General features: G+C 54.2%; 3 protein-coding genes across 18 annotated transcripts in view; 1 reads left to right on the top strand and 2 right to left on the bottom strand.

Annotated features, from left to right (window-relative positions):
* The window catches only part of CDK11B (cyclin dependent kinase 11B), a 34,132-nt gene extending 19,065 nt beyond the window's left edge, over nt 1-15,067 (top strand). For 4 of the 8 annotated variants that reach the window (XM_006164125.3, XM_006164123.3, XM_014582327.2 and 1 more), the window contains exons 6-20: nt 3,425-3,561; nt 7,079-7,201; nt 7,604-7,699; nt 7,785-7,946; nt 8,855-8,920; nt 10,363-10,538; nt 11,528-11,618; nt 12,581-12,702; nt 12,955-13,060; nt 13,335-13,456; nt 13,531-13,638; nt 13,761-13,877; nt 14,209-14,357; nt 14,526-14,715; nt 14,793-15,067. In XM_006164125.3, the coding sequence (XP_006164187.1) occupies nt 3,425-3,561; nt 7,079-7,201; nt 7,604-7,699; nt 7,785-7,946; nt 8,855-8,920; nt 10,363-10,538; nt 11,528-11,618; nt 12,581-12,702; nt 12,955-13,060; nt 13,335-13,456; nt 13,531-13,638; nt 13,761-13,877; nt 14,209-14,357; nt 14,526-14,715; nt 14,793-14,885 (1,858 nt within the window). In that variant the 3' untranslated portion in view covers nt 14,886-15,067. The remainder of the gene's footprint in view (nt 1-3,424; nt 3,562-7,078; nt 7,202-7,603; nt 7,700-7,784; nt 7,947-8,854; nt 8,921-10,362; nt 10,539-11,527; nt 11,619-12,580; nt 12,703-12,954; nt 13,061-13,334; nt 13,457-13,530; nt 13,639-13,760; nt 13,878-14,208; nt 14,358-14,525; nt 14,716-14,792) is intronic. The other 4 variants (XM_006164124.3, XM_027766481.1, XM_014582329.2 and 1 more) reach the window with 4 other exon arrangements.
* An 889-nt stretch (nt 15,068-15,956) lies between these two features.
* Nucleotides 15,957-19,248, bottom strand: MMP23B (matrix metallopeptidase 23B). 2 transcript variants are annotated; one of them, XM_006164121.3, is made up of 9 exons: nt 19,189-19,248; nt 18,269-18,703; nt 17,742-17,881; nt 17,530-17,669; nt 17,297-17,464; nt 16,713-16,877; nt 16,524-16,634; nt 16,295-16,421; nt 15,957-16,190 (listed from the first exon to the last, which is right to left on the bottom strand). In XM_006164121.3, exons 2-9 carry the CDS (start codon nt 18,422-18,424, stop codon nt 16,016-16,018), a joined length of 1,182 nt encoding a protein of 393 aa, XP_006164183.1. In that variant the 5' UTR covers nt 18,425-18,703; nt 19,189-19,248; the 3' UTR covers nt 15,957-16,015. The 2 variants fall into 2 exon arrangements, with proteins under 2 accessions (XP_006164183.1, XP_027622283.1); XM_027766482.1 differs by lacking the exon at nt 19,189-19,248 and having other exon boundaries at nt 18,269-18,918.
* A 1,000-nt stretch (nt 19,249-20,248) lies between these two features.
* MIB2 (MIB E3 ubiquitin protein ligase 2) overlaps nt 20,249-26,140 on the bottom strand; it is a 16,838-nt gene continuing 10,946 nt past the window's right edge. For 4 of the 8 annotated variants that reach the window (XM_027766507.1, XM_027766512.1, XM_027766508.1 and 1 more), the window contains 16 exons: nt 25,310-25,416; nt 25,016-25,210; nt 24,745-24,887; nt 24,527-24,634; nt 23,626-23,730; nt 23,350-23,512; nt 23,143-23,276; nt 22,908-23,056; nt 22,655-22,811; nt 22,391-22,551; nt 22,160-22,286; nt 21,834-22,067; nt 21,213-21,391; nt 20,951-21,138; nt 20,799-20,864; nt 20,249-20,598 (listed from right to left, as the gene is read on the bottom strand). In XM_027766507.1, the coding sequence (XP_027622308.1) occupies nt 20,360-20,598; nt 20,799-20,864; nt 20,951-21,138; nt 21,213-21,391; nt 21,834-22,067; nt 22,160-22,286; nt 22,391-22,551; nt 22,655-22,811; nt 22,908-23,056; nt 23,143-23,276; nt 23,350-23,512; nt 23,626-23,730; nt 24,527-24,634; nt 24,745-24,887; nt 25,016-25,210; nt 25,310-25,416 (2,455 nt within the window). In that variant the 3' untranslated portion in view covers nt 20,249-20,359. Of the gene's footprint in view, nt 20,599-20,798; nt 20,865-20,950; nt 21,139-21,212; nt 21,392-21,833; nt 22,068-22,159; nt 22,287-22,390; nt 22,552-22,654; nt 22,812-22,907; nt 23,057-23,142; nt 23,277-23,349; nt 23,513-23,552; nt 23,557-23,625; nt 23,731-24,526; nt 24,635-24,744; nt 24,888-25,015; nt 25,211-25,309; nt 25,417-26,140 lie in introns of all 8 variants that reach the window. The other 4 variants (XM_014582369.2, XM_027766510.1, XM_027766514.1 and 1 more) reach the window with 4 other exon arrangements.

Here is a 26,140-nt window from a genome sequence, read left to right as displayed (position 1 = left end):
CCATTACGCTTACTACTGGGCCCGATCATTTTTTTTTTTTAAGAATTATTTATTTATTTGGTTGTTTTTTGTTTGTTTGTTTGTTTGTTTTTTGTTTGTTTGTTTGTTTTTACACACAGACACACACGAGTTTTACCAGACAGAGAGAGGGAGAATGAGAAAGCAAGCCACCAGGTCTGGGACTTAAACCGCAGTCAGCCATGTGGTAATTCCAGTGCCTTAACCACCACACCACCCACTGGCCCCTGATGTAGATAAATATTGGCATGGCACTATCACCCAGACTATAGGCCTCGTCCTTTTTCCACCATTTTTACATATGTTTATTTCTCTTTATAATGACACTTTTTAAAAACATGAGTTAGGGACCGGCAGGTGGCACGGTGGTTGAGGCGCTGGACTCCCACATGGCCGACCATAGTTTGTCCTAGTACTGGACCTGGTGGCTTGCTTTCTTACTCTCCCTCTCTCTTTCTGTGGTCAAATGCTAGACATAATAAAACTTTTTTTTTTAGAGGTTTTTGCTATAGGGTGTGTGCGCTCGCCAGACAGACAGAGAGAGACAGAGAGACAGAGAGTGAGAAATCACCCCCCAGGGGGGTTGGTCATGCCGCAGTCCCTTCTCCTCCATTCTCCTGTCGGGATCTTGGGGCACGCACGCACACGCGCCCGGCGTGAGTTTTAAGCCACCGGGTCCAGGACACGAACAGCGGTCAACTACATGGGAGTCCAACGACATAGCCATTATACTAACTGCTGGTCCCAATAAAACTTTTAATATATGTGTGTATGTATGCATGTATATAGATAGATAGATATATTAGTTTTTCAGATTGTATTTGTAGGAAAATAAAAATTGATTAAATGGCAGCCGGTAGGTGGCATGATGGTTAAAGGTGCTGGACACCTACATGGCCAACCATGGTTCAAGTCTCAGACCTGGTGGCTTGCTTTCTCACTTTCTCTCTAATCAAACTGGAAAATAATAATAAGTAAAATTATAAAAAAAATAATAATACTTTAAAAACGATTAAATGATCAGTTTTAACTACTAGGCCACTTTGTGTTGCAGCCAGCCACACATACTGTAGTTACTATTCCTTATTTCCAAGCAGCTTGCCCACTGCCCTCCTGTCTTAGTCAGGCCCACATGGTATCCATGTTCTAGATACTCCATTGAGGGGGGGCAGCACCTCGTCTAGGGCATGAGTCTCAGTCTCAGCCCCCACCCCCACTTACCAGCAGCCTTTTCTACCCTCTTGTAGTTTATGGAAATTGATCTCATGACGAATTTGGATTTAAATTGAGTTACCATACATACTTAGGGGAATTGTGTCTCTAATTTTATTTTTTTTATTTTTTTATTTTTTGAGAGGTTTTTCACTATAGGGCGCGTGCGCTCGCCAGACAGACAGAGAGAGACAGAGAGACAGAAAGCGAGAAATCACCCTCCATGGGGGATGGTCACACCGCAATCCCTTCTTCTCTCAGGATCTTGGGCACGCACGCACACGCGCCCGGCGTGAGTTTTAAGCCACCAGGTCCAGGACGCGAACCACAGTTGACTGTGTGGGAGTCCAGCGACATAGCCATTACGCTAACTGCTGGTACCCCTTAGGGGAATTCTTGATGTGTTTTGGTAGAGCTAGTAAACAAATGTGCAGAAAACTGAAATTTTCTTGTTTCTAACAGATAACTACCTCACTTTGTCAATACTTGATGTTATTCTTCTGTGGCTCTAAGATAGTATGTACATATACTTTCTGCTTTAGTTTTATTTTTTTAATTTTATGTACGCCAGCGTGTGTGTTTAAGCATGGGACGGGGAGAAAGACAGCACCCACCACCCCCCTTACAGGGCCTGATCATGTAGCTAATCCTTCTTCCTCTAGTTCATCCTGTCCAGATCCTGGGTATACATGTGCATGCCCAGGTGTTTTTTGTTTTGTTCTTTTTAAGAATTATTTAATTTTTATTTTTTAATTTGCTATAGGGTACATGTGCTTATCAGAGAGCGAGAGAAAGTGAGAATGCGAGCCACCAGGTCTGGAATTCTAACCACAGATGACCATGTGGGAGTACAGCGCCTTAACTTCCATGCCACCTGCCAGGCTCTAAACAGGTGTGTGTTTGTTTTAAAATAATTAATTATTTTAGGGGCCGGCAGGTGGCATCGTGGTTAAAAGTGCTGGATTCCTACACGGCTAACCAAGATTCATGTCCTTGACCTAGTGGCTTGCTTTCTCACTTTCTCTCTTTCTCTGGTCAAATTAAAAATACGAATAATCATGATAAATAAGTTTTTTTTTAATTTATTTAAAAAATAATTATTGGGGACCAGCAGTTAGCGTAATGGCTATGTTGCTGGACTCCACATAGTCAACCGCGGTTCGAGTCCCAGACCCAGTGGCTTAAACTCAGACTGGGCGCGTGTGTGTGCGCATGCCCAAGATCCCAAGAGGAGAATGGAGGAGAAGGGATTGCGGCATGGCCATCTCCACTGGGGGGTGATTTCTCGCTTTCTCTCTGTCTCTCTCTGTCTTTCCAGCGAGCGCACACGTCCTGTAGCTAAAACCTCTCAAAAAAAAGAATTATTGGACCAGCAGTTGGCATAATGGCTATGTCACTGGACTACCATGTGACTCACCGTGGTTCAAGTCCTGGACTTGTTGACTTAAATTCATGCCAGGCACATGTGCATGTATGCCCAAGATACCTAGAGGAGAATGGAGGAGAAGGGATTGTGGCGTGGCCATCCCCCCGGCAGGGCGAATTCTCATTTTCTGTCTGTCTCTGTCTTTCTGGCGAGCACATGTGCCCGATAGCAAAACAAACAAACAAACCTCTCAAAAAAGAATTATTTGTTTTATTGATTTTTTTTTTTTCACATGTGCTCACCACAGAGAGTCACAGAGGCAGAGAGGGAAAGCGAGAAAGCAAGCTTCCAGATCCAGGACTCACACCACGGTCGGCCATGTGTGAAGTCCACTGCCTCAACCACTATGCCACCTGCTGGTCCCACCCATGTGTTTTTTAAGCTGCCAGGCATGGGACTCAAACATTGAGCTCTGATTTCCTCTACACAATGTTTAACCACTGCACTACTAGGCTGGTGCCATCTTCTGCTTTTAAAAAGCCCTTTTTAAAGTACATTTATTTATTTATTTATTTTCCATTCATTTATTTTAATTTGACCAGAGAGAGACACAAATAGAGAGAGGTAAAGTGAGAACGCAAACTACCAGGTCCGGGACTCGTACCACAGTCACCCATTGGGGAGTGTCCAGTGCCTTAACCACCATGCCACCTGCTGGTCCCTGAAAAGCCCTTTATAGATTGAAAATTTTACGAAGACATTTCAACAAAAAACACGAGATGAAAAAAACTTTGTTGAGGGCAACAAAATGACACGTGCTTCTTATAGGGACCGCTTGGAGCAGTTAGAGAGGAAGCGGGAGCGAGAGCGCAAGCTGCGGGAACAGCAGAAAGAGCAGCGGGAACAGAAGGAGCGGGAGCGGAGGGCTGAGGAACGACGCAAAGAGCGTGAGGCCCGAAGGGAAGGTATGGATGGACCAACTGGCTTCTGTTTGGGGCCTCCTCTAGGCTGTTCCTGAGTGGGGTGACTTGTGATTCTAAGGCTAGCATATCTTATATAGATGCAGCCAGCCTGTCTGGGTGTAGAGGGCTCAGTCCTGGGTGCCGTGCTGAGCCCTGGGCATAACAGTAAAGTCACACTTTGTGTGTCCTTCTATGTCTTGAATTATTCTAAGCACAGACTTCTCTAGGCCCATCCATGTTGTAGAAGGTATCAGAATTTTCCTTTTTTTTTTTTTAAATTTGCTGTAGGGCATGTGTACTCATCTGAGAGACAGAAGGGGGAGAGTGAGAAAGCGCTCCCCAGAGAGGAAGTTGATACCATAATCCCTTCTCCAATCTCCTTTCAGGATTCTGGGTATGCATACACACACGCCCAATCTGTTCCTCAAACTGCTGTGTCAAAGACTAACTGTGCAACTGGTCATATGGGATCCAGCCACTTTAACCACCACACTATTGGCTGGCCCTCATTCTTTTTTGTGGTGTAAGTTTCTGTCTTTCCTCCATGAGCGAGTAAAGGAGAGAAGAGTATCCCCAACAGGGTCTTCGTGCAGTCACCCACCCCTGGCCTTAGCCAGCCTGGATCGTGGGTGCACATTTGCACAGCACATACAAGGAGACCTATGGACATGAACTTAGGACATTGCCATGCGGGCCCAGTATCCTGGAACATCGCATTAATACTGTGCTGCTGCTGCTAATCTCTTGAGTATTTGTAGTCATGTTTTTCATCGTATGTGGCAAGTTGTTAGCAATTATTTATTTTCTTGCCAGGCCAGCCACTGGTATGGTTGTGTTAAAGTGGCTTAGTCCTACATGGCTGTGCAGTTTGAGTTCCAGGCCCAGCAGCTTGGCACATGTATGTGCCCAAAATCCCAAGTGGAGACCATAGGAGAGGGGATTGCAACATGGCCCTCCCCCTTGTGAGAGTGTGGGATGTGCTTTCTTACTCCCCACCCACACCCACGTGTCTCTTTGATGAACACTTATGCCCTATAACAAACTAAAGAAAATTTATATATATACACACACACACATATATACGTACTCATGCACACATTTTATATATATATATATATGTATATATATACACGCACACATACATATGTGTATGTGTATAAATACATTTTCTTGCCTCTTTTTTTGTCTTGTCAGGCTCCACCATGCCTTGATTGATCTGTTTGATGGTGTTCTGTAGGTCCTTTAAGCTCTGTTCCCCGTTCTCCAGTTTTGTTTTGTTTTTTTTAAGAGAGATTTTTGCAGGGATCTGCAGGTGGCATGGTGGTTAAGGTGCTGGAAACTCCCATGTGGCTGACCACGGTTCAAGTCCTGGACCTGATGGCTTGCTTTCTCACTTTACTGCGCGCTCGCTCGCTCTCTCTTTCTCTCTCTCTCTCTCACTCTCTGGTCAAATTAAAATAAATGAATGAATAAATAAAATAATTATTTAAAAAAGAGAGAGAGAGAGATTTTTGCTATAGGGCACATGCGGTTGCCAGAGAGACAGAAAAAGTGAGAAATCACCCTCAGGAGTGGTGGCCATGCCTCAATCCCTTCTCCTCCATTCTCTCAGGATTTTTGGCACATGCGCCCAGTGTGAGTCTTAAGCCCCTGGTCCTGGACTTGAACTGCAGTTGACCGTGTGGGAGTCCAGTGACATCACCGATACACTATCTGCTGGTCCCTCTCCAGCCTTTTGTTCATGTTCCTTATACTCAGTCATTTCCATTGTCCTGTTTTTAAGTCCATTGATTCTTTTTTCTACTTGCTTAAATCTGCCTTTGATTCCCTATAGAGAATTTTTTTTCTTTTTGAGAGGTTTTTGCTATAGGGCGCGCGCACTTGCCAGACAGACAGAGACAGAGAGATAGAGAGCGAGAAATCATCCCCAGGGAGGATGGTCACTCCTCAATCCCTTCTCCTCCTTTCACTTCTTGGGATCCTGGGCACGCATGCACACGCACCTGGCATGAGTTTAAGCCACCGGGTCCGGGATTCGAATTGCGGTCGACTACTTGGGAGTCCAGTGACATAGCCATTACGCTAACTTCTGGTCCCTCTAGAGAATGTTTTATTGTAGTTATTGTAATTTTCAGCTCTAGAATTTCTTTTTGGTTTCTTTTTAGGGTTTTTGGTTTTTTGGGGTTTTTTTTAAGAGAGGTTTTTGCTACAGGGCGCATGCACTCGCCAGTATGAGAGACAGAGACAGAAAGCGAGAAATCACCACCCAGGGGGATGGCCATGCCATAATTCCTTCTCCATTCTCCTCTCAGGATCTTGGGCATGCACGCACACGAGCCTGGTGTGAGTTTAAACCACCGGGTTCAGGACTCGAACCATGGTTGACTACATGGGAGTTCAATGACCAGCTAACTGCTGGTCCCTAGGTTTTCTCTTTATGTTTCCATTTTGTTCATACATTATCATCTTGACTGTCTCCATGTAGTCTTTTAGTTCATTGAGCATCTTTTAGACAGTTATTTTAAAGTCTTCGTCTAGAAGATCTGCCATCGGGTCTTTTTTCTTTTTCTTTTTTTTAGAGACAAGGTCTCACCATGTTGCCCAGGCTGGCCTCGAACTCATGATCCTCCTGCCTCAGCCTCCTGAGTAATTGGGATTATAGGCATGTGCCACCATACCCCGCTCTACCATCAGGTCTTTTTCAGGGACAGTTTCTTTTGGTATATTTTTTTCTGTGAATGGAACACACTTTCCAGTTTCTTCGTGTGTCTTGTGATTTTTTTTTTTTTAATTGGACATTTGTATCTAATACTGTGGTAACTCTGGAAATTGGTTTCTTACTACTTACTGGGCCGTCTGTGCTGAGAATCAGCTGAGGTGTAAACCTAAGGTCTTTTAATATTTTTTCTGAGCTTGGGCCTTTATCTGGGCATGTGTGCTCACTTCATCATTTCGTCAATATATGCAGTTGGTTTTGAATGTCCTTATCTTTAAATGTCTGGCTTCTAAAAAGGGAAAAGAGAAAAATGAAGAGAAAAGGCGCACTAATTCGTTAAATCCCCTGAAGTCACCCTAGCTAGAGAGAGGAGTGCAGCATTAGCAGCCGCTGGCCTCTTTGCACCTCTGTGATGATCAGAAATAGCAGTCAGAGTGCAGATCCCTGAAGTTCAGAGGTCAGGATTGTTCTCATCCTGGGTCCAGCAACCTATGTGCAACCTATCTCAGATTACTGTTCAAGCCTTCCTTTGGAAGTTAGACTCCAGAGTTCCAAAGTAGTTACATCAGAGTCTGCCAGTACCGTGTTTTCTAGACTAAGAGATTGATTCCTGGGGCTTCCAACTCCACTGTCTTCCCATAATCTTCTCCCTCCCCCTTTTGACCAGTGGAGATCAGTCTACCTAGAAGGTCTACCTAGGTTTTTGAGGTCAGCTCACAGCATGTTAGCACCTCATTTGCCCCCATGGATGTGTCTGCCCAGGTGTGGGTGTACCAGCTCCACTCTATCCTGTGTGTGCCCTAGTTTCTGCTCATCACCGAACACTGAGAGAGGACTATGGTGATAAGGTGAAAGCAAGCCACTGGAGTCGCAGTCCACTGCGGCCGCCACGGGAGCGGTTTGAGCTAGGAGACGGCCGGAAACCAGGTGAGGTCAGGCCAGCATCTGCTTGGAGACCAACATAGTGTGAGTCTTTGCTGGGGAAACTTTTTAGCCCTTTTAGGGCTTCTGTAACAGTTTATAAAACCGATATAAGGAAAAACCAGCTAAGTAATTTCACAATGCAGTGATAAGCTGGCGACAGCACTCTCGTGTTATGAGAAGGGCTGTTATTGTTTGCGTTGAGGGAGGTCGTGTGTCTGTCAGCTGAAGCATTTGTTACTGGTCCTTATAGAAGTTGCTTTTCCAGTTAGAAGTATGTGGATGAGCTGTTTTCATAGAAAGAGAAGTTAATTATTACGTGAAAGGTATTATCTAATTTTGGGGTTGTGGTATCTATTTATTTAAAAACATTTCCCCAAGTTCAACTTCGCTGGTTTGTTTCATAAGTGAAAGAAGAGAAGATGGAAGAGAGAGACCTGCTGTCCGACTTACAGGATATCAGCGACAGCGAGAGGAAAACCAGCTCAGCCGAGTCCTCGTCAGGTAGTGCACTCACCTGGCTGAGGCCTTTACTGCCACGACCAGGGAAGGCCAGAGTTTACCTTCTGATTCTACTTTCTTCTCTCAGCGGAGTCAGGGTCAGGTTCTGAAGAGGAGGAGGAAGAAGAGGAGGAGGAGGAAGAGGAGGGGAGCACCAGTGAAGAATCAGAGGAGGAGGAGGAGGAGGAGGAGGAGGAAGAGGAGGAGGAGACAGGGAGCAACTCCGAGGAGGCATCAGAACAGTCGGCTGGTAAGGAGAGCATGGCTCATAAGGAAAGTGTGGCTCACGGTGGTTTAACCTCATAGTAAAGACATTATGTATTTAGAGTGCTTAAGACCTGTGAACAGGAACCAGCAGTTTGCATAATGGCTATGTCGCTGGACTCCCATGTAGTCGAACGCTGTTCGAGTCCCGGACCCAGTGACTTAAACTCATGCCAGGCACATGTGTGTGCATGCCCAAGATCCAGAGAGGAGCATGGAGGAGAAGGGATTGCGGCATGGCTATCCACCCCGGGGGGTGATTTCTTACTTTCTGTCTCTCTGTCTCTCTCTGTCTTTCTGGTGAGCACACACATCCTATAGCAAAAATCTCTCCAAAAAAAAGATGTGAACAAACAGTTTGAAGTCTAGTATGAAAACATTTCCATTTTGGAACACTTGCCCTCCATTGGTTAAAACTGATCCTGGTGCTGCTTGTAGAAGGTTTGGCAGTTCCCAGACCAGTGTTCAGCCCACGCTGATCTGAGTGGATGCCTCCTCCTCTCCTCTCCCCTCTTCTCCTCTCCTCTCCTCCCATCCCCCCTTCTCTTCTCCCCTCTTTTTTTCCTCCCCTCCCCTCACTTTTTCTCTTCTCTTCTCTTCTCTTCTCTTCTCTTCTCTTCTCTTCTCTTCTCTTCTTTTCTAATGGCCAGAGGGTATACGTGCTCTCTTAGCCAGTGAGAGAGGGGAGAGAACAGCCCCAGTGGGGCACAGCCACACCAGTCTCTTCACTGCCATCTCTCCATTCCATATGGATTTGGAGTTCACACACATACGTACTCAGTGTGTTTTTCAGGCCACTGGGGCCAGGATTCGAACCATAGTCAGCCATGAGGGATGCAGCTCCCTTAATCCCTAGGCCATGGGGCCAGCCCAGATGCCTGTTTTCTTTTGCAGAAGAAGTGAGTGAGGAAGAAATGAGTGAGGATGAAGAGCGAGAGAGTGAGAACCACATCCTGGTTGGTAAGAGGCCTCCCTGCGATAGTTCACTTTTGCTTCATCTGTCCTTAAATGTGATATCTGTATGACTGTGTAGCCCTCCCTGTTGAGATAGGCCATCATTTGAGTTTATAGTGCACCAGGAACTTGTAATTTTCCCAGAAGCTACAGTGACGTTCAGTCTTGTCAGTGTCTAGGGCCTGAGGCCAGCAGTCTCGAACTCAAGGACCACACCTGGCCACTTGGCCCCTGGGCTTACACTGAGGACCAACATTCAGCAAGGAGCCGTTTGTTTGTTTGTTTTGTGTGTGTAAGTTTTTTTTTCTTTTAGTTTTTTTGTTTTTGTTTTTAAGTATTATTAGTTTTTTTTTTTTATTGGAGAGGTTTTTGCTATAGGGCGCATGCGCTCGCCAGACAGAGAGAGAGAGACAGAGATAGAAAACGAGAAATCACCCCCCAGGGGAGATGGCCACACCGCAATCCCTTCTCCATTCTCCTCTCAGGATCCTGGGCGCACACACGCCCGGCATGAGTTTAAGCCACCGGGTCCAGGACTCAAACTGTGGTCAACTACATAGGAGTCCAGCAACATAGCCATAACACTAACGGCTGGTCCTGTTATTATTATTTTTGAATTTGACCAGAGAGACAGAGGGTTATGGGAATGAGAAAGCAAGCTGCCAGGTCTGGGACTCAGACTGTGGTTGGACATGTGGAAATCCAGTGCCTTAACCGCCATGCCATCTGCTCCACCTGCCAGCACCTGTTTTTTGTTTTGTTCTTAGAGGGTACATGCACTCACTGGAGAGAGACAGTGGTAGAGATAGTGAGAAATCACCCCCTGGCAGGTATGGCCACACCATAGCCCCTTCTCTCCTTCATTCTCTTAGTATTTTGAACATGCATGCCCATGTGCTCAGAGTGTTTTTCAAGTGTCTAGGTCCAGGACTCAAACTATACAGTTGGCCATGTGTGGTCCAGCACCTTAACCCTTAACCACTGTGCCACCTGCTGGCCCACAAGGAGCAGTTTTAGCTCAATGGCATCTTTGTGAGACCTGCTGTGATTTGGATGCTGAGGAGACTGGGAAATGCACCCACGTCCAGTCCTCAGCAGAGCAACTCCTGAGTCTGGTGGCATGAGCCATTACTTGACGGGGAGGCCTGATGTGACCCTTAGCAGCAAGGCTGTGTTCTCGGCATGGCAAACCAAGTTCTAAGCAGGCCCCCTGCATGTGGTACCTGCACTTGTCCTTGGATCTCAGTATCCTTGGGCTTACCAGAACTCAGAATCCTCAGTGTCCTTTGTTTTTGTTTTCTTGTTTTGTTTTGTTTTTGGTGGGGGGGGGGACACACTGGAAGAGACATTCCAGCAGTACTGCCCTACACTCAGTATCCTTCCCAGGCTAGGGGAGGGTTTGCAACACTTGCTTATTCCTGGTTCCATAATTAGGTTTAACTTTAAAGTTCCAGAGTCACGATTTGACCGAGATTCTGGGGAAAGCGAAGAAGGGGAGGAAGAAGTGGGTGAGGGGACCCCTCAGAGCAGCGCCCTCACCGAAGGAGACTACGTGCCTGACTCCCCAGCCTTGTCTCCCATCGAGCTCAAGCAGGAGCTGCCCAAGTACCTGCCGGCCCTGCAGGTCAGGCTCCTCCTTTCCCATCCCTGCCCTTCCCTCACCCATTATAGCCAGGACAGGGGACTGAGGTCAGTCTGGTCCCCTGGCCTTGCTGTCTATGCCCTGAGGGTGCTGCTTCTGGGTCTGCTCATGCAGTGAAGGTCAGGCTGACCATTCATGGCACTGGTCCCCTGTATTCTCATACTCAGTGGAAAAGGCTGCTCCACAACGCAGATGGCAACAGCCTGGGTGCTGGGGGAGTTACTCTACTCTCTCTGCTGCTACTGCCTCAGCTGATGGGTAGCTGCCCTCCATCCCCGGGCCAGGTCCTCTGCAGGTTGTGTGCATCCCCTCCACCCCTGGATGGGTGGGTTAGGTGGGCACCAGGGCCTAGTCATCACCTGCCGCTATACAGAAGTCAGAGTGTGGCCACAGGAGTCTGTGGGGTCCGTGTGACTGCGATCCTTCTCTACATGAAGGATGTTACTGGTAGGGTTGTGGAAGGGGGTGTTCAAGAGGATATGTATGGGAAGGGGCCTGAAACACCACCAAGAATCCTGGTCTTTTTGGTGCCCCAGTTGGAAAATTCTGGCAGATACAGCCACCCCTGTTGACTACTCCCATGCTTCGTGGGATCCTGGCCACGTGCCACACTGAAGGGATGGCATCTGGCCTGAACACCAACCCTGTAGTGCACATACTTGTATGGTGTCTGGGGCACTGAGGGTATCATCTTAGTACGACAGTCAAGGGACATGCCTAGTTTGAGGGACAAACTCTTGGGATGGGCTTTTGTTCATGCTGGTTTTATTTGGTAATAAAGTGGCACATAGTCTCGTTCACATAGTCTCAGAAAGTTTTTCCTGGTCCTGCCACCACACGCACACACTGCCTTCCTGAGGGTGTTCTCAGGCAGTTTTGCTGTGCACCTATTCTGCACATAATTTGGTGTGGGCATGAATGGAAGTACCACTTGGAACGATGTGGCTGATTACACTGGTATCTCATCCCAGGGCTGCCGGAGTGTGGAGGAGTTCCAGTGCCTGAACAGGATCGAGGAGGGCACATATGGGGTGGTCTACAGGGCAAAAGACAAGAAAACAGGTGGGTATGTCCCCAGTCTCAGAAAGGAGTTTGGGAGATGGCACTGGGTAGTCCTGAGAGCCTGGCCTGTCCTCGGGCAGAAAAGAGCCACCTCAGGAGCAGTGGTTAGTGGAGTGCACCCTGTGCACGAGTGCACACCCTGCCTTGGAGTGTTCTACCAATGGCAGCCTTTCCTGGGCACAAGCTCCTATGCAGAGGCTCCCTCTGTAGGGATGTTACACCATCTTCCCAGGGCAGGGTCAGTGAGCTACAAGCTGAGGACTGAGCTCTGGCCATCCATGCTCCTGGCTGCTGTACTCTGACCTCACCCTGAGCACTGTCAGTACAAGGTTGTTACCTTGGATTCACATCCATCTGACTCCTTGGATCTATCTCTCCAGCCCCTCCCAGGCCTGTCACAAGCTATTACTCATGGGTAACACACACCTGAGCAGGTGTTTGGGGGTGGACCCTGAGCCTCTCTGGAAGCCGGAAGTCAGCCTGGCCCTGGGGCTCCATTACCCAAATGTGACAGCAGGTGCCATACCCCACAGGGGAATAATGAGACCAGGGCTACTTTAAAGGGAAGTCTGGTCAGTGAACTATATGGTTCTGATGTGCATGTTTGCCTGGTGTCTGTCTTGGCAACATCAGTCTTGAATGAGGCCCTGGCATAGGTGTGGACTCCCCTGGTAGCCATTGGGCTGAGTAGCTGATGCTGAGATAGGAGGAGGTTGGACATGGAGATGTGCCTCCTTGAGTTCGTGGTAGGCAAATGTGAGTGTATGGGAGAACGTTCCTTAAGCTTCTACAAGCCCACAAGGCGAGGCTTTTCTTCCTGGTGCTAATATGTACACCATCAGCTAAGGCAAGATCTCTTACACATGCTCAGTAAGCAAAAGCTAAAGTTCCCATTAAACACGTTAATCTGTTTGCATGAGAATGTCGTATCACCACCTGTTTTTAAATTATTTATTTTACAGATGAAATTGTGGCTTTGAAGCGGTTGAAAATGGAGAAGGAAAAGGAGGGTTTTCCCATCACATCACTGAGGGAGATCAACACCATCCTCAAGGCCCAGCACCCCAACATTGTAACAGTCAGAGTAAGGCCCATCCCCTATGCCCAACCTGCTTGCCATGGGGGAAGGCCTGTCCCTTGCGAAGGTTCCATGTCACCCTGGAATTAGGCGATTTGTGCTCTTCCCTGTTCACAGGCAGCACAAAAATAAACATGGGCCTCCACAACTGTAATCGTAGGTTTTCACTGTTGTTGCGCATCTGCACCCATCTTTCAGGCTCCCGAGAGAACCTGCTGGTGGGGCGTGAGAGCCTAACACCTGCTGTTCGTATCCTAGGAAATTGTCGTGGGCAGCAACATGGATAAGATCTACATTGTGATGAATTATGTAGAACACGACCTCAAGAGCCTAATGGAGACGATGAAGCAGCCCTTTCTGCCAGGTATACTGCACGCACAGATCTGCTTTTGATGTGAGGGTGTCGGCTCAGCAGTCCACCTTCTGACCATGTTTCTGGGGGCTTGTGGGACAAAAGCAGGAGCAGTGTCCTTGTAGTGGCCCTGGTGACCACTGTGTGTGCACAAGCAGCACTGGTCTGCAGCCATCCCCTGAGCAGGAGGCAAGTAAATAACCTTGAGGAACTCAAACCCTATGTCGGGGCCTGTGAGAACTCACTAGGGGGAAGAGGCGTGCATCTGACCATATCTCTGTCCTAGGAGAGGTGAAGACCCTGATGATCCAGCTGCTGCGGGGAGTGAAGCACCTGCATGACAACTGGATCCTGCACCGAGACCTCAAGACTTCCAACCTGCTACTGAGCCATGCTGGCATTCTCAAGGTGAGCCCTGTTGGAGGGTGTCTCGCCCCAAATGGTTTGGATGGCATCTGTAGCCTATCCATCTGTTCTTGCAGGTAGGTGACTTTGGGCTGGCTCGAGAGTACGGGTCCCCCCTGAAGGCCTATACCCCAGTCGTGGTGACTCTCTGGTACCGTGCCCCAGAGCTGCTTTTGGGTGCTAAGGTGAGTCCTGAGGGGTCCTGAGAGCCTTTCCTTCCCCTAGGGCAGCATTGTACAGACACATGACCTAATATTGGGGGTGCAGCCCAGCTATCCCCACTGACCTATGCCTCCTGGACTCCTAGGAATACTCCACAGCTGTGGACATGTGGTCAGTAGGCTGCATCTTTGGGGAACTGCTGACTCAGAAGCCTCTGTTCCCTGGGAAGTCAGAAATTGATCAGATCAACAAAGTGTTTAAGGTGGGTCTGGGAGCTTGGCCATGATGGTCCCTCTGTGAACATGGGGCTCCTCCTGTGTGTGACCTGCTGAGTTTGTGCAGGAGCCACAAGGAATAGGTGGGGCTGTGTGTGTGTGTGTGTGTGTGTGTGTGTGTGTGTGTGAGGTTGGGCTGGAGATAGGTCTCCACCACAGCATGGCCTCTTGGATCTTCTTTGTAATGTGAACATTGGCACCATGCATCCATGTACAGGTTCCTGGTGCAGGGTGGAGACCAGATGGTCTGTGTGGTTGACTGGGTAGAAGCCTGGGGGAAGTACAGGGCATGACCGTTTTAGACAACCTGTCTTTCAGGACCTGGGGACCCCTAGTGAGAAAATCTGGCCTGGCTACAATGACCTCCCGGCAGTCAAGAAAATGACCTTCAGCGAGTATCCTTACAACAACCTGCGCAAGCGCTTTGGGGCCTTGCTGTCAGACCAGGGCTTTGATCTCATGAACAAGTAAGTCTAAGACAGCCCTGGGCAGATAGAGCGTTACCACATCTGCAGCCTCTGGAGGCTTTCTGGAGCAGTCAAGACCTCCCCCATTGCCTAGCCAACTCGGGCTCAGCTCCAGGCCCTGTGGCAGCCACCCACTTGGTATGCACCAGATGCCCTTTTTCTCTCCAGGTTTCTGACCTACTTCCCTGGGAGGAGGATCAACGCAGAAGATGGCCTCAAGCATGAGTATTTCCGTGAGACACCCCTTCCCATTGACCCCTCGATGTTCCCCACATGGCCAGCCAAGAGTGAGCAACAAAGAGTGAAACGAGGCACCAGCCCACGGCCCCCAGAGGGTGGCCTGGGCTACAGCCAGCTGGTGAGGGCCGTTTGTGGGACTCCCCATGGTTGGGACTGGCTAGGGCAGGATCCTTATGGTGCCTGACTCGTTCCCAGGGTGACGATGACCTGAAGGAGACCGGCTTCCACCTCACCACCACCAACCAGGGGGCCTCAGCTGCAGGCCCCGGCTTCAGCCTCAAGTTCTGAGCACAGAGAGCATCCAGGTCCTGCCCCGCCGTAGACCAGGTTGCTGGGGCTAGAGCTACTATGGATCGAGGGGCTCACATCTTGGAACTCCTCATCTTACTCGGTTTTCCATGTTTTGTTTTTATATTTTTGGTTTGTAAATTTATAGAATTAAATCACATTTTCCTTGTTGTGGAGGGAGAGAGAGTATGTTTTCAGCTATATTTGACTTGCCCAGTGTGGGGAGGTGCCTAGTGTGAATGGGCCCAACAGGCCAGGCTGTGATTTGGGGGTAAAGCTATGGGATTTTTCTTTTTTTTCATCTTTGGGACTGGAGACCTGTTTGTGCATGTGGATGAATAAGAACTTCCTACCCCTCAGCTGAGGCATCCAGACCACCCCTTCCACACAGGCCTTTTTTCCCTCCCCTCCACCCTGCCCAGGTTTCTCAGACCCAGATGTGTGGACAGCTGCAGCCATGGCAGGTTTTTATACATGAGATGGTTATAGATTTTAAATGTAGAAAAATACTCTTGGAGGGGAGCTCTGGTATGTTCTTTGAGCTAAGTTGGTTCTAAGTTGGTTCTCATGGGTATGCTGGGAGGAGACCCATAGGCCATCCAGGCTCTGAGGATGAGGAAGGGCAGTGCTCAGCTCTATAGCCTCTGACCCCACGTGGACCAGACTCTTGCCAGCTTCCTGGGCCTCCTACTTCTGACCTGACTGAGCAGGGTGGTGGCAGCAGGCAGAAGAAAGGTGTGCTCGCACCCACCAGGCAACTCACTTCTGCCCTGACTGGCCCCCTCCCTTCCAGGCCTAGCCTTCTTTCCTCCCCCACCTCTAAGCAAACTCTAGACAGGGATCCCAAGTTCTGCCCAGCTCACCCAGGTTTCAGCTGCTGGCACTAGGCCTTGGCTTATCCTGGCTGGTGTTTTCCCAGTGTTGGCTAAGCCCTTCCTGCCCTGTCTTTGCTGGCTCTAACCTCACCCCAAGGAACTAGGTGGTAAAGTAAGGAGTGTTTTGGTCCCCGTAACCAGGTAGACAGAGCACCTTTGTCACTCTGATGACCTCTTAAGAAAGGGTACAGAGACATCAGAGAGAAAGTGCTTTATCAGTCAGGCCTCCCCAGTCCAGCAGGGCTCCGAGAAAGCTCAGCTTCTCACACGGATGCGCCAGGAGTAAGTGGTGAGCACATGCTGGCGCCGGCGCACCACGCATGTGTAGGTGCCCTCATTGACGGCATTGGCGATGATACTCAGCTGTGCCTCACCCAGGGCCAGGTAGCCAGGGTAGGAGAACTCCAGGGGCTCCTGATCCTTGTACCAGCTGTGGAGGGGAGGCACTTACAGGTACAACCGTGGCCCGAGACCCACCCCAGACCCTGGGCTGCCCCAGCCCTTGCTTATGCCTGGCCAGCACTGGTCACTTACTACACTTTGCCTTTCTTGTGAAGGATCTTCTGGCCACAGCGGAAAGTCACATTCCTGCCCTCTGGTACCAGCCTGGTTTTGGTCCGGGGAGGTGGTGGAGTCGCAGCCACCGTAGGGAAGGGAAATTCTGCTCCAAGCGGGTAAAAGTGCCATATCAGTGCTACCCCCAGCCAAGACCATGGCCCAGATCAGGAAACTTTGCCCTGCCTGGCCCCACCCTGGGCATCACCATAGCAGAAGTCACAGCTGCTGGGACACAGTCTCTTCATGAGCCTCTGACGGGTTTTGCAGAAGCCCCTCCGTGCCCAGGATGAACACACAAACAGTCGGTCCAGGCAGCCTGTGGGCAGTGTATCCTGGCTCAGGGCCCACTGGGTCCCCTGCCTGCCTGCCCACCCACCCTGCCAAGGGTACCCACCATAGAGCCGGTGCAGCCCCCAGAGCTCATCCTGTGACAGCGCCTTCCAGCCCCGCAGTGTGGCGTTGAGGTGCATGAGAGCCTGGCCATGCTGCGAGTGCATCAGGCCCAGCGCGTGGCCGATCTCATGGGCCGCCACGTGCACCAGGTCTGTGAGCCACACGCCTACAAGCCCCTCAGGTCAGGGCCTGGGACCCCTGGCCCAGCCCCTCCCTGAGGCCCAGAACATCTGCTGGATGCAGCAGTGGAACCGCCCTCTGCTGCCGCAGCCACAGGCTCAGCCACAGGCTCAGCCTCGGGAAGATAAGAATGTTCCGGGCCTGGGCAGTGAGCTCGGCCCCCAGGAATGCAGCTCCAGCTCCCTCTCCAGTGGTGTTGGGGGTTGGGGAGGGTAGAGAGTCTCTGGCTGTGGGAACCCAGGCCTGTGGGCTCCCATAGCCTCCCCTCCCTTGCCTGCTTGACCCCAAATAGGCATCAGGACCCACACCCAAAGTCCCTCCTGTCTTCCTCCCCAAAGACCTGCTATAGCCCACCACTCCACTGCAGAGAATGAAGGCCTCACAGGAAACCAGGCTGATGGTCACCTTTCTTCCAGCTGTAGCGCGTGGGGCCTAGGACCCAATACTCGCTGTCGTCAAAGTGGATGCCACCGTGGGGAGGGAAGAAAGCATGGGCCAACTCGCCCGTGGGGCCATCAAAGCAGTGGTGCAGGGTGGAGACCAGACAGTCCGTGTGGTTGACCGGGTAGAAGCCTGGGGAAAGTACAGGGCTGAGAGACGGCCCATGGGGCCAGGCAGGGCAGGGGCACGGCGCCCACCTATCCGGAGGTCACTGGGCTGCTCAGGGGCCACCTCGCGGAAGCTGAAGGGGGAGACATCACTCCACATGCGGAAGGCAGCAGCCAGACCCCTCCGTGTCTCACGAGGACTCAGCAGGTTCCGAGGGAAGGAGAGGATCCTGGGATGAATGTGAAGGTTAGGGGTGGCGGCCCAGTGGCGGCTGTGCCCCCATCCCAGGGCCAGGTCAAACCTGTAGGTGAGGTTGAAGTGGTCCCAGCGCAGCCTGGCTGGGGTCAGCGTGTAGCGTCGTCTGCGCGGGGCCAGCAGGGGCAGTGGGCTGGAAACCCAGGTGCTGGGAACTCCCAAGGGTCCGGGGACAGTGCTGTCTTCCTTCAATGGAAGAAAATGTGTGGGGGGAGGCAGTGGGGATGACACCAAGCCCCAAAAGTGGTGTGAAAAATGGACTTGGAAAGTAATGGGGAGGGGTAGTGCCGATGTTTCCTATTTTCTGGTTTTCTACTCTGAGCGTCAGTTACTCAATGTCATAGGAAAAAAGGTGTTGAAAACAGGCGGGGTGGGAGATGGAACTGGGCTTCAGATGCACCACCTACCACCTCCCACCTCCCCGAACGCTGGCCACAAAAGCCAGAAGCCTGACCAAGGAACTTACATCTGAACAAACAGAGCTCTCACCCCACGAGCCACGGACACCGTCCGGGCCCACATACCCACAGACTCGGAACCGACCCCATGCACCTGGTCTTGCCTGCTGCTCACCTGTGCTATGCTCTGGGCAGGCACCGCGGGCGCCCCTGTCCGGACCAGCAACACCAGCGCGGGGAGAAGGCACAGGGCGCCCAGCACCGCTCCCAGCCGGCGGCCCTGAACGCTCGTCCCCGACGTCTCCAAGGGGACGCAGGCCCTCCGGGCCATGGCGGACTCGCTGTTGGGCTCAGGGCCGCATGGGGCAGCGCGGCGCGGGGACCTGGGCTGCGTGCGGAGCCCCGGCCTGGCCCGGCCGAGGCGCGCGGGAGGGAAGGCGGCAACGGGCCGGCTCGGGTTACAGCACCGTGGGGGGGGATTGCAAGGGGTGGGGGGCTGGGCCGCCACTGAAGGGAACAAGCTGGTTCTTCCGTTGTCGGGAGCAGCCCGCTGTCTCCAGCTGAGGGTCGCGGTGGCCCCGTGGGTCCGTAGCAGTGACCCTGGAACCGCCTTTTGGGAGGGGTCACTTGGATGGGGGAAAAGAGGGCCCTGGGCAGCCAAGGGAGGGACAGGCACCAGAAACTCAGGCTTAGGGAAGGACTGTCAGGGTCTCCAAACTGGCTATGGCTGAATGACCCATTTGATTTTACCCAGATGGAAAGCCCCGAAATCCCTAGACCCCAGAGTAGACTCGGGAGTGGAGTCTCCATCCTGGCCTGGAGCTGAGCCTACCCAGCCAGGATGCCTCGCCGACGCCGGCCTGACGGTGTCCCGCGAGAGGGGAGGGGATGCCGTGATGAGGGGACGTGGCAGTGAGGATGGGGCGGCCGAGGGGAAGGAGGAGCATGTGAGTATGGAAGGGTCCCCGAAGGGGTCAAGATCCGAGGGTGCAGGAGGCACCGGACCTGCAGGAGTCCCGCGGGGAGCCAGTAATGGGCCAGCATAGGAGTGGGCCTTGGCTCAGAAGGGACCCCAAGGAGAAGGCACTTCTCTACCTTCTATGGTGTAGAGGAGGAATCCCGGACTAAGCTCCCAGAGAGGAGAAGGGGTTCTGGGAACGGGAAAAAGAGAAGCAGAGCCAGGCGCCAGGCGTGGAGGTCTGGCTCGCTCTTGGCGTGGGGGCGGGGTGGAAGTGGGGGCCGGCGCGCGGGGGCCAGAAGGCTAGACTGCCCTGCCTGCAGCTGCGCCGGATGGGGGCCGAGCCAGGCGGGATGTTGGCGAGAGCGCCTGGTTGCTGCAGCACAGTGATTCTGGGACCTGCGGGCCGTCAGTGGAGTGGGTGGGCTGGGGGAGCTGAGGGAAATTGGGCCAAGGGGCGGGAGGCTCCGAGTCAGTCCTGGTCGGGTGTCCCGCTTCTCCCCGTTCTTCAGGCCAGTCTTGGGCTCAGAGTGAAAGTGGCAGTCCGGCCAGCAGAATCAGGGCCAAGCACCTGGCCAGTAGCCACGAGAGGGGAGGGGGGTAGAACAGTGTGGTTCTTGGAAAGCACCAGCTGGCAGACCCAGTGTAGAACAAGGACCCCCCTCTTCCCGGAGCCCACCAGCTCCCCTGCCCCACCCTGCATGTGTCCTGCCCTCTCCTCAGGTCCCCTTTTCACCCAGCGCGACAGCTTTGCACCCTGCCAGGGCCCCTACCCTCTCCCTGCCAGGCCAGGACACCACAGCCCTGGAGAACAGGGCCCTGCTTGGGTCAGTCCAAATCTCCACAACTCTCCTCAAGGACAGAGAGGAGGGAGAAAGACACAGGAAGGGCCCCATGGGCAGACACAGGTGCCTTCTGGGTGGCGAAGGGCCACTTGACTGGGTCAGAGGACAACTTGGTCCCAGACCCCCTTCTTTGTCAGGCCAAGGCCAAGGTTGCAGGAGGTAGACTTGCCTGAGCCTGAAGGATGGTTCTAGCCTAGGGGTCAGAGTCTGATCTGACATCTGGACCCATGAGCTTAGTTAGGACAAGCGGGTAGCGTGCGGGTGGAACCACGAGGAGGTATGACACACACACACACACACACACACACCGGGGCGGGACGCCCCAGGACCCCCAGGCAGGCAGCAAACGGCAGAATCCGTGAATCTTTTTATAAAACACAGAGTGAGGGCTTGCGAGGCAGTTCTGGGACGTGGCTCGCAGCGGGCCGGGCCCAGTTGGGCGCGGGGTGGGGGGGTCGTGGGCTCACACGAAGATCTGGATGCGGTCGCTGCTGGGCTGGCGGCAGATGGGGCAGGCGCTGAGAGCAGCGCCGCAGGGCGCGCACGCGCCGTGACCACACTGGAACACTAGGCGGATGTGGCTGTCGATGCAGATTGGGCAGGTGATGCGCTCCTCCATCTGCCGGTACCGGCTCTGCAGCTCCTCTACAAGCTGCCGCGGTGCGCCGAGCGCCGGGGCTGCACTCGCCACCTCTGATCCGTCTGCAGGGGGGACGGGATGGACAGGGTGGACAGGAGGTGAGCTGTGGGCGGGGCTGGAGGAAGGGCGGAACTTGAGCTGTGGGCGGAGCCGGGGGCAGAGTGTGACTGTAGGCAGAGGGCTGTCCCAGGAACCCCGGTTGGGGGCTATGAGCTACCAGCATAGAGAAGGAAGCGGGCAAGGGGCGCACAGTCTCACCCACCTGGGCGCAGTTTCTTGCCAATGACCACCTGGCACCTGATGCATTTCTTCATCCTGCGCGCACATTCTGTGGGAGGTGTGGGAGCACACAGTTGGGCTGTGGGGCATTTGTGCAGGGCAGTGCTGGCCTCACTCTCGGTACACCCTACTCACCTTCGCACACGGTGCGGTGCTGACAGGGTGAGAACAATACCAACAGCGCCAGCTCAGAGCACACCAAGCACTCGGCTGCCTCCGGCCCCGATGCTGGGGCCACGTGCAGGTTTGTCACTGTGTTGGGGGTGCTGAGCACGTGCCTGGGGCCTGGGGCCGCACACCCGCCACCACCTGCCTGTCGCTCCCTGTAATTGAAAGAGGAGGCTTTGACAAGGGCTCTGTGGATGTAGACGCCCTCTTCCCCACGGTAGGTGCTCACCGGAAGCGCTGAGCACAGCCTTGGAGAGCCTTGAGCACACGGCCCTCAGCTGCCAGGTCCAGCGGGCTCCTACCACGGTGGTTGGCATAGGTCACATCTGCACCCTCTAGCGCCAGGAAGCAGGCGATCGCTGCACCCACTGTCAGTTCCGAGCTGCCAGGGAAGCCCGAGGCCTGCAGCTGCGTGGCAGGACATAGGCCAGTGAGGGTGGGCACTGGAGCAGGTATAAGGGATGCCTCTGCTGGCACCAGGCAGAGCAAGGCCTTGGGACAGCAGGAACTGGCACCCCTTCCTGTCTGAGGCTGGGGCTTCAGGTCAGGGGAAAAGCTAAAGAGGCACCCCTTTTCCATGACTCTGCAGATGGGACTGAGTTCTGAGACACTACCCCCTCCCCCACACACACGCCACTTTCCCAGGCTGATCAGAGGTGTAGAATATAGGGTGGCAGGGGTCATAGAGAATCTGAACAGTGCAGTCTCCTAAGCTTTCCCCAAGCCCCAGAAAGCCTGGTTCCCTAGGCCATCACCATAGGTGGAAGGTGGACAGTCGCGCAGGCCCTGCTGGGAGCCTGCAGCCAGGGGCCACACCACCTTTCCAGCATCCAGCTCCGTACTTCCTCACCCTGGACAGCAGCTGCAAGGGCCTTGGGTCCCCCCCAGCCCCATCAGCCACCAGGGGCAGCAGCTGATGACGCTGCAGTGCCACATGCAGGGCTGTGTCCCCCTCCTCGTCTTCCGTGTTGACACTGCAGCCAGCATCCACTAGGAGTGGCACCAGCCCCACGTGGGCCTGGTGCACAGCCAAATGCAGTGGGGACTGGAGTTTCCGGTTGCGCACATTCACATCACAGCTTCCCTGGGGGTGGGGGACAGGCACAGGCTCAGCCAAGGATCCCAATAAACCTCCAGCTCCCCGGTCCCTAGATGACCCAGGGACCCTGTCCACACCTCCCGGATGAGGATCTGAGCCACCTCCCGGTGGTTGTTGAGGGCGGCCAGGTGCAGCGCTGTGAAGCCGTCCTCCTTCTTGGCGTCCACCAGCTGCCGCGCCCGTGCCAGAATCTTCCTGACAGCTCTGTGGGAGCGGGGAGATCTGTCCAGGACCTGGGGTCATCCCCAGGGTGGTCCAGCAGCACAGCAGGAGGCTGGCTGCCAGCTGTGTGCCCACCCCACACTCACAGTGCATGGCCCTTCAGGGACGCATGGTGCAGCAGTGTAAAGCCCTGGCTGTTGGTGGCGGTGACATCAACGCCTGGCACCTCCGTGAGGATCTCAACGATGCCACTGGCACCGGCACCCGCTGAGATGGCAGAGTGCAGGGGTGTGTCAGCATGGGCATCCTGTGGGGGGAGCCAGTGATCACTTGGTGGTCAGTTCCTCTGGGGTCAAGCTGCCTCCTTGACCGCAGGGGTAGGGTCTGAGCACCCAAGGACCAGCACTCACAGGCAGGTTGACATCACAGCCATGCTCACACAGGATCTTCACCACCTCCAAGAAGCCCCTCTGCACAGCAACATGCAGGGCTGTGCTCCTGGTGCTGTTGAGGGCATCTACCCCACATCCTGCACTCAGGAGCATCCGGGCTGCTTCAGGCTGGTTCCTGAAGGGAGAAGCAGGGGAGAAGGAGCTCCCTGTTCACTGCCTGGATCAGGAGGCTCAGCCCACAGAGCTCCCGCAGGCCCCGCCCGGGCCTCACCCCAGGGCTGCATAGTGCAGTGCTGTGTTGCCCTCATCATCCGGCAGGTCCACGGCTGCCCTCGCTTGCAGCAGCAGTCGCACCAGCTCCACCTGGCCCAAGTAGGCAGCGACCTGCAGGGCAGTCCTGCCCTGGTTCTTGGTGTCCACCTGCTCGGAGACCCAGCAAGTAAATCCAGACCCTCTGCCCTGATCCGAGGCTGGCCCAAGGGGAGGAAGGCAGGGCGGGAGCTTGCCTGCTCTGGGTGCCTCCGCAGTAGGTCCAGAGCCCGAGCCATGGTACCCAGTGCCACCTCCACCACGAGCCGCCCTGGGTGCTCTGGGTCACTCTTCTGGGCCCGAAGCTTGTCCAAGGCCACACTGAGCGAGCCTGGGGGCAGGGCTGTGGTAAGTGGTGGCCCAAGGCAGCCCCCCTCCCACTGGCACCTAGTTTTCTGCCGCACTTTTGTTCTCTCTGGCGCGCTCGGCCACGTCCAGGTTGGCGTCTTCCTCAGGCCGGTAGGCCACCAGGCAGGAAGGACTGAAGGTCCATCGCTGGCCACCAACTGCCACACGCAGATTCCCATCTCCAAATACCTTCACCACCTTCCCAACGCGGCCCAATTCCCATCTCCAAATACCTTCACCACCTTCCCCACGTGGCCCAGAGCCTGAGGGGGAAAGGTGAGGTCACAGCACGTCCCAGGTGTGAGAGAGGCGGCAAGGGCGGGGGCACTCACAGGGGCCATGTCGTCTGTCCACTCGCCATGCCCAGCCTGCAGTCGCTTCACTGTGTCCAGGTCATCGATGACACGAACCACATCGCCCACCCAGAAGGAGTTGTGCTGAGCAATAGAGAGGGACGTGAGGGGGTCTCCCCAGTCACATAGGGCTGCCGAGGTTGTGAGCAGGAAGGCACCCTCTACTGAGTTCCACAGAACAAGCAGGCCAGAACTGGACCCCTGCCCCAAGGCACAACCAGGGGTGTCTGGCTGGATAGGCCCACCGGTAACCAAGGCAGCCTGGAGAGGCCCCAGATCGCAGGTCTGGCCAGCAGAGTCCAGACAGCTGCCCCTGTTCCCATGCCAGCCATCAAACAGCTGGGATCTAGAACACACACTTCTTTCCACGTGCAGGGAGAGTCAAGCGACACCCAGGCCACACGAGACAACTCTGGGGAGGTGTGAAGGCCAAGGTAGCCTGTCCCTGTGGAGCCTGTACAGAGACAGGGCAGCTGGCAGCATGGCAGAGGCCCACAGAGAAAATAGTGCAGGGCAGGGCCCTAGGGTCAGGGGGTTGGGCCAGAATGGCATTTTATGGGCCCATTTCTCCCCCAGCATCTGTGTCCTCGCCTGTAGAAAATCCACTACACATCACCTGCCCCGGGACCCCCCCATCTCTCACATTCAAAGTCTTCCAGTGTCCCAGTCTTTCCAGCTCCAGACCACAACACTAACTAGCCCCCTGGTCCAGACCTGCCGCCTTCCCTGACCCCATGTGGGAAAGCCCACGGCCACCTCCTTCTCTGCCTCTGCCTCCCTCCGAAACAGCTCTCACTGCGACCATCCCACTCGCCCAACAGGTACATGGAGGGGAGGTTGCAGAGGCGAATGATGGGGCTCAGCCCAGCCCCCCATGCACCTTGGTGAGAGCCCCAGGGTGGAAGGTCCAGCAGGTCTCCTGGTTGAACTGCACGCGCACGTCCCCGCGGTCCGTGATGCGGTGCACGGTGCCCGTCTGTCCGATAAACTGTGGCGGGTCATGGAGGCTGTGGCTGGGCCGGGCTGAACTCTTGGGGAAGGAGGGGGCTGGAGGTCCACAGGGGAGGGCACATGGACTCGGCAGGCAGGGCCGCTCTCCTCTGCCATCCTAGGGTTCCAGCCACCATGGCCTTCCTGCATCTCCCTCAGGACGTCTGTGTCCAGCAGACACTTGACTTTGTCCCCATGCTGGAAGGGCTGACCGTCAGCACTCACCCTGCGCTGTAACTCTGCCGGTTTGCCTGGGGGAGGGCAGCAGGCCAAGCTTCAGGCAGTGCTTTCCTCCCGGACTTCACAGACCAGGCCCTGCCCACCCAGGGCAGGAAGGCAGCTGGTGTCGGTGGGGCCAGCCCCGTACCAAGCCTCGTACCAAGCCTCGGGAGGTGCTCCTTGTAGTAGAAGCCGCCGGCCGCCTCACCCACACACTTGAGGTCCACTTTTCCCTTGTGGCCCACACGGTACACGTTGGTGGTACCATCCGCCCATGTCACGCTCGCCACACTCCGTCCCGTCTCCACATCCCAGCCTCGGATGTCCACCACACGGCCTGGCCTCCCTTCCCCTCCTGGGGAGGGAGACAGTGTCCCCGCCAGCAGGCTAAGACTGTGCTTGGAGGCTGAGTCCTAGCTGGCTCCCACCTCCCCAGTCCCTTATCCCCACTCACCGTCCTGTGAGCCCCACTCCCAGTCGGGGCCTCGCACCACCTTTGCCCCCTGGAAGATGCCCTTTAGTGGGATCCTTGGGAGGCCCTGGCGGGGACTCAGCGTGACACTGCAAGAGAGTGGGTCCTGAGCCATGCGGGAGAGAAGTGCAGCAGTGCAGGCCCCGTTCCTCCCGTCTCCCCACTCCAGCCCCAGCTCCATCCCAAGGGTTGGGACTTCAGGAGGCAGGGGAGTGAGCAGGGACCAAGTTCTCGGTACCAGCTCTTGTTCTGACCAGCCCAGCAGGTCAGCACCCTCTACACTGGGAGATTCTATGGGAGTTTTCCAATGCTCTGAGGTTCAGGGACCTGGAATGAGCCAGCAGAGTTCCCCAGGGACCCTCCCTGATGCCAGGTTGGAGGGTGCCACGTCCCACCCTCAGAGCATGGCCTCTGGGTGGTCTCCATGCCTATTGCCTCCTACTGAGCTGGGGCCTGGCCCAGAAAAGGGTTAGGTCTTAGGACAGGTCTGGCCAGCAGACAGCTAGGATCTAGCACACACACTTCCCTCCATGTGCAGGGAGTCAAGTGTGACAGTGCAGGGGATAAGAAAACACCTCTAGGTGCCTGCCCCAACTCTACAGAGCCCCCTCCATCGGCCCAATTCCCTCAACCATAGCAACAGCCTCCAAGCCAGGCTAGCTCTCCTCCCTGGCAGTGCCTGGGAACTGGCTCCCAGCGTGGGCTGTCCTGCCAGAGGCCTTGCTGCCAGGCCTGGCACCTCTGGGGGGGAATCTGGCTGCCTCAGTGGCCACTGCCGCCCGTGTGGGCACACGCAGGGCCTCACCCGGCCTG

Source organism: Tupaia chinensis, unplaced genomic scaffold (genome assembly GCF_000334495.1).
Source record: "Tupaia chinensis unplaced genomic scaffold, TupChi_1.0 Scaffold143584_1, whole genome shotgun sequence".
NCBI lineage: Eukaryota > Metazoa > Chordata > Mammalia > Scandentia > Tupaiidae > Tupaia > Tupaia belangeri.
This window is presented reverse-complemented; position numbering and strand designations above follow the sequence as displayed.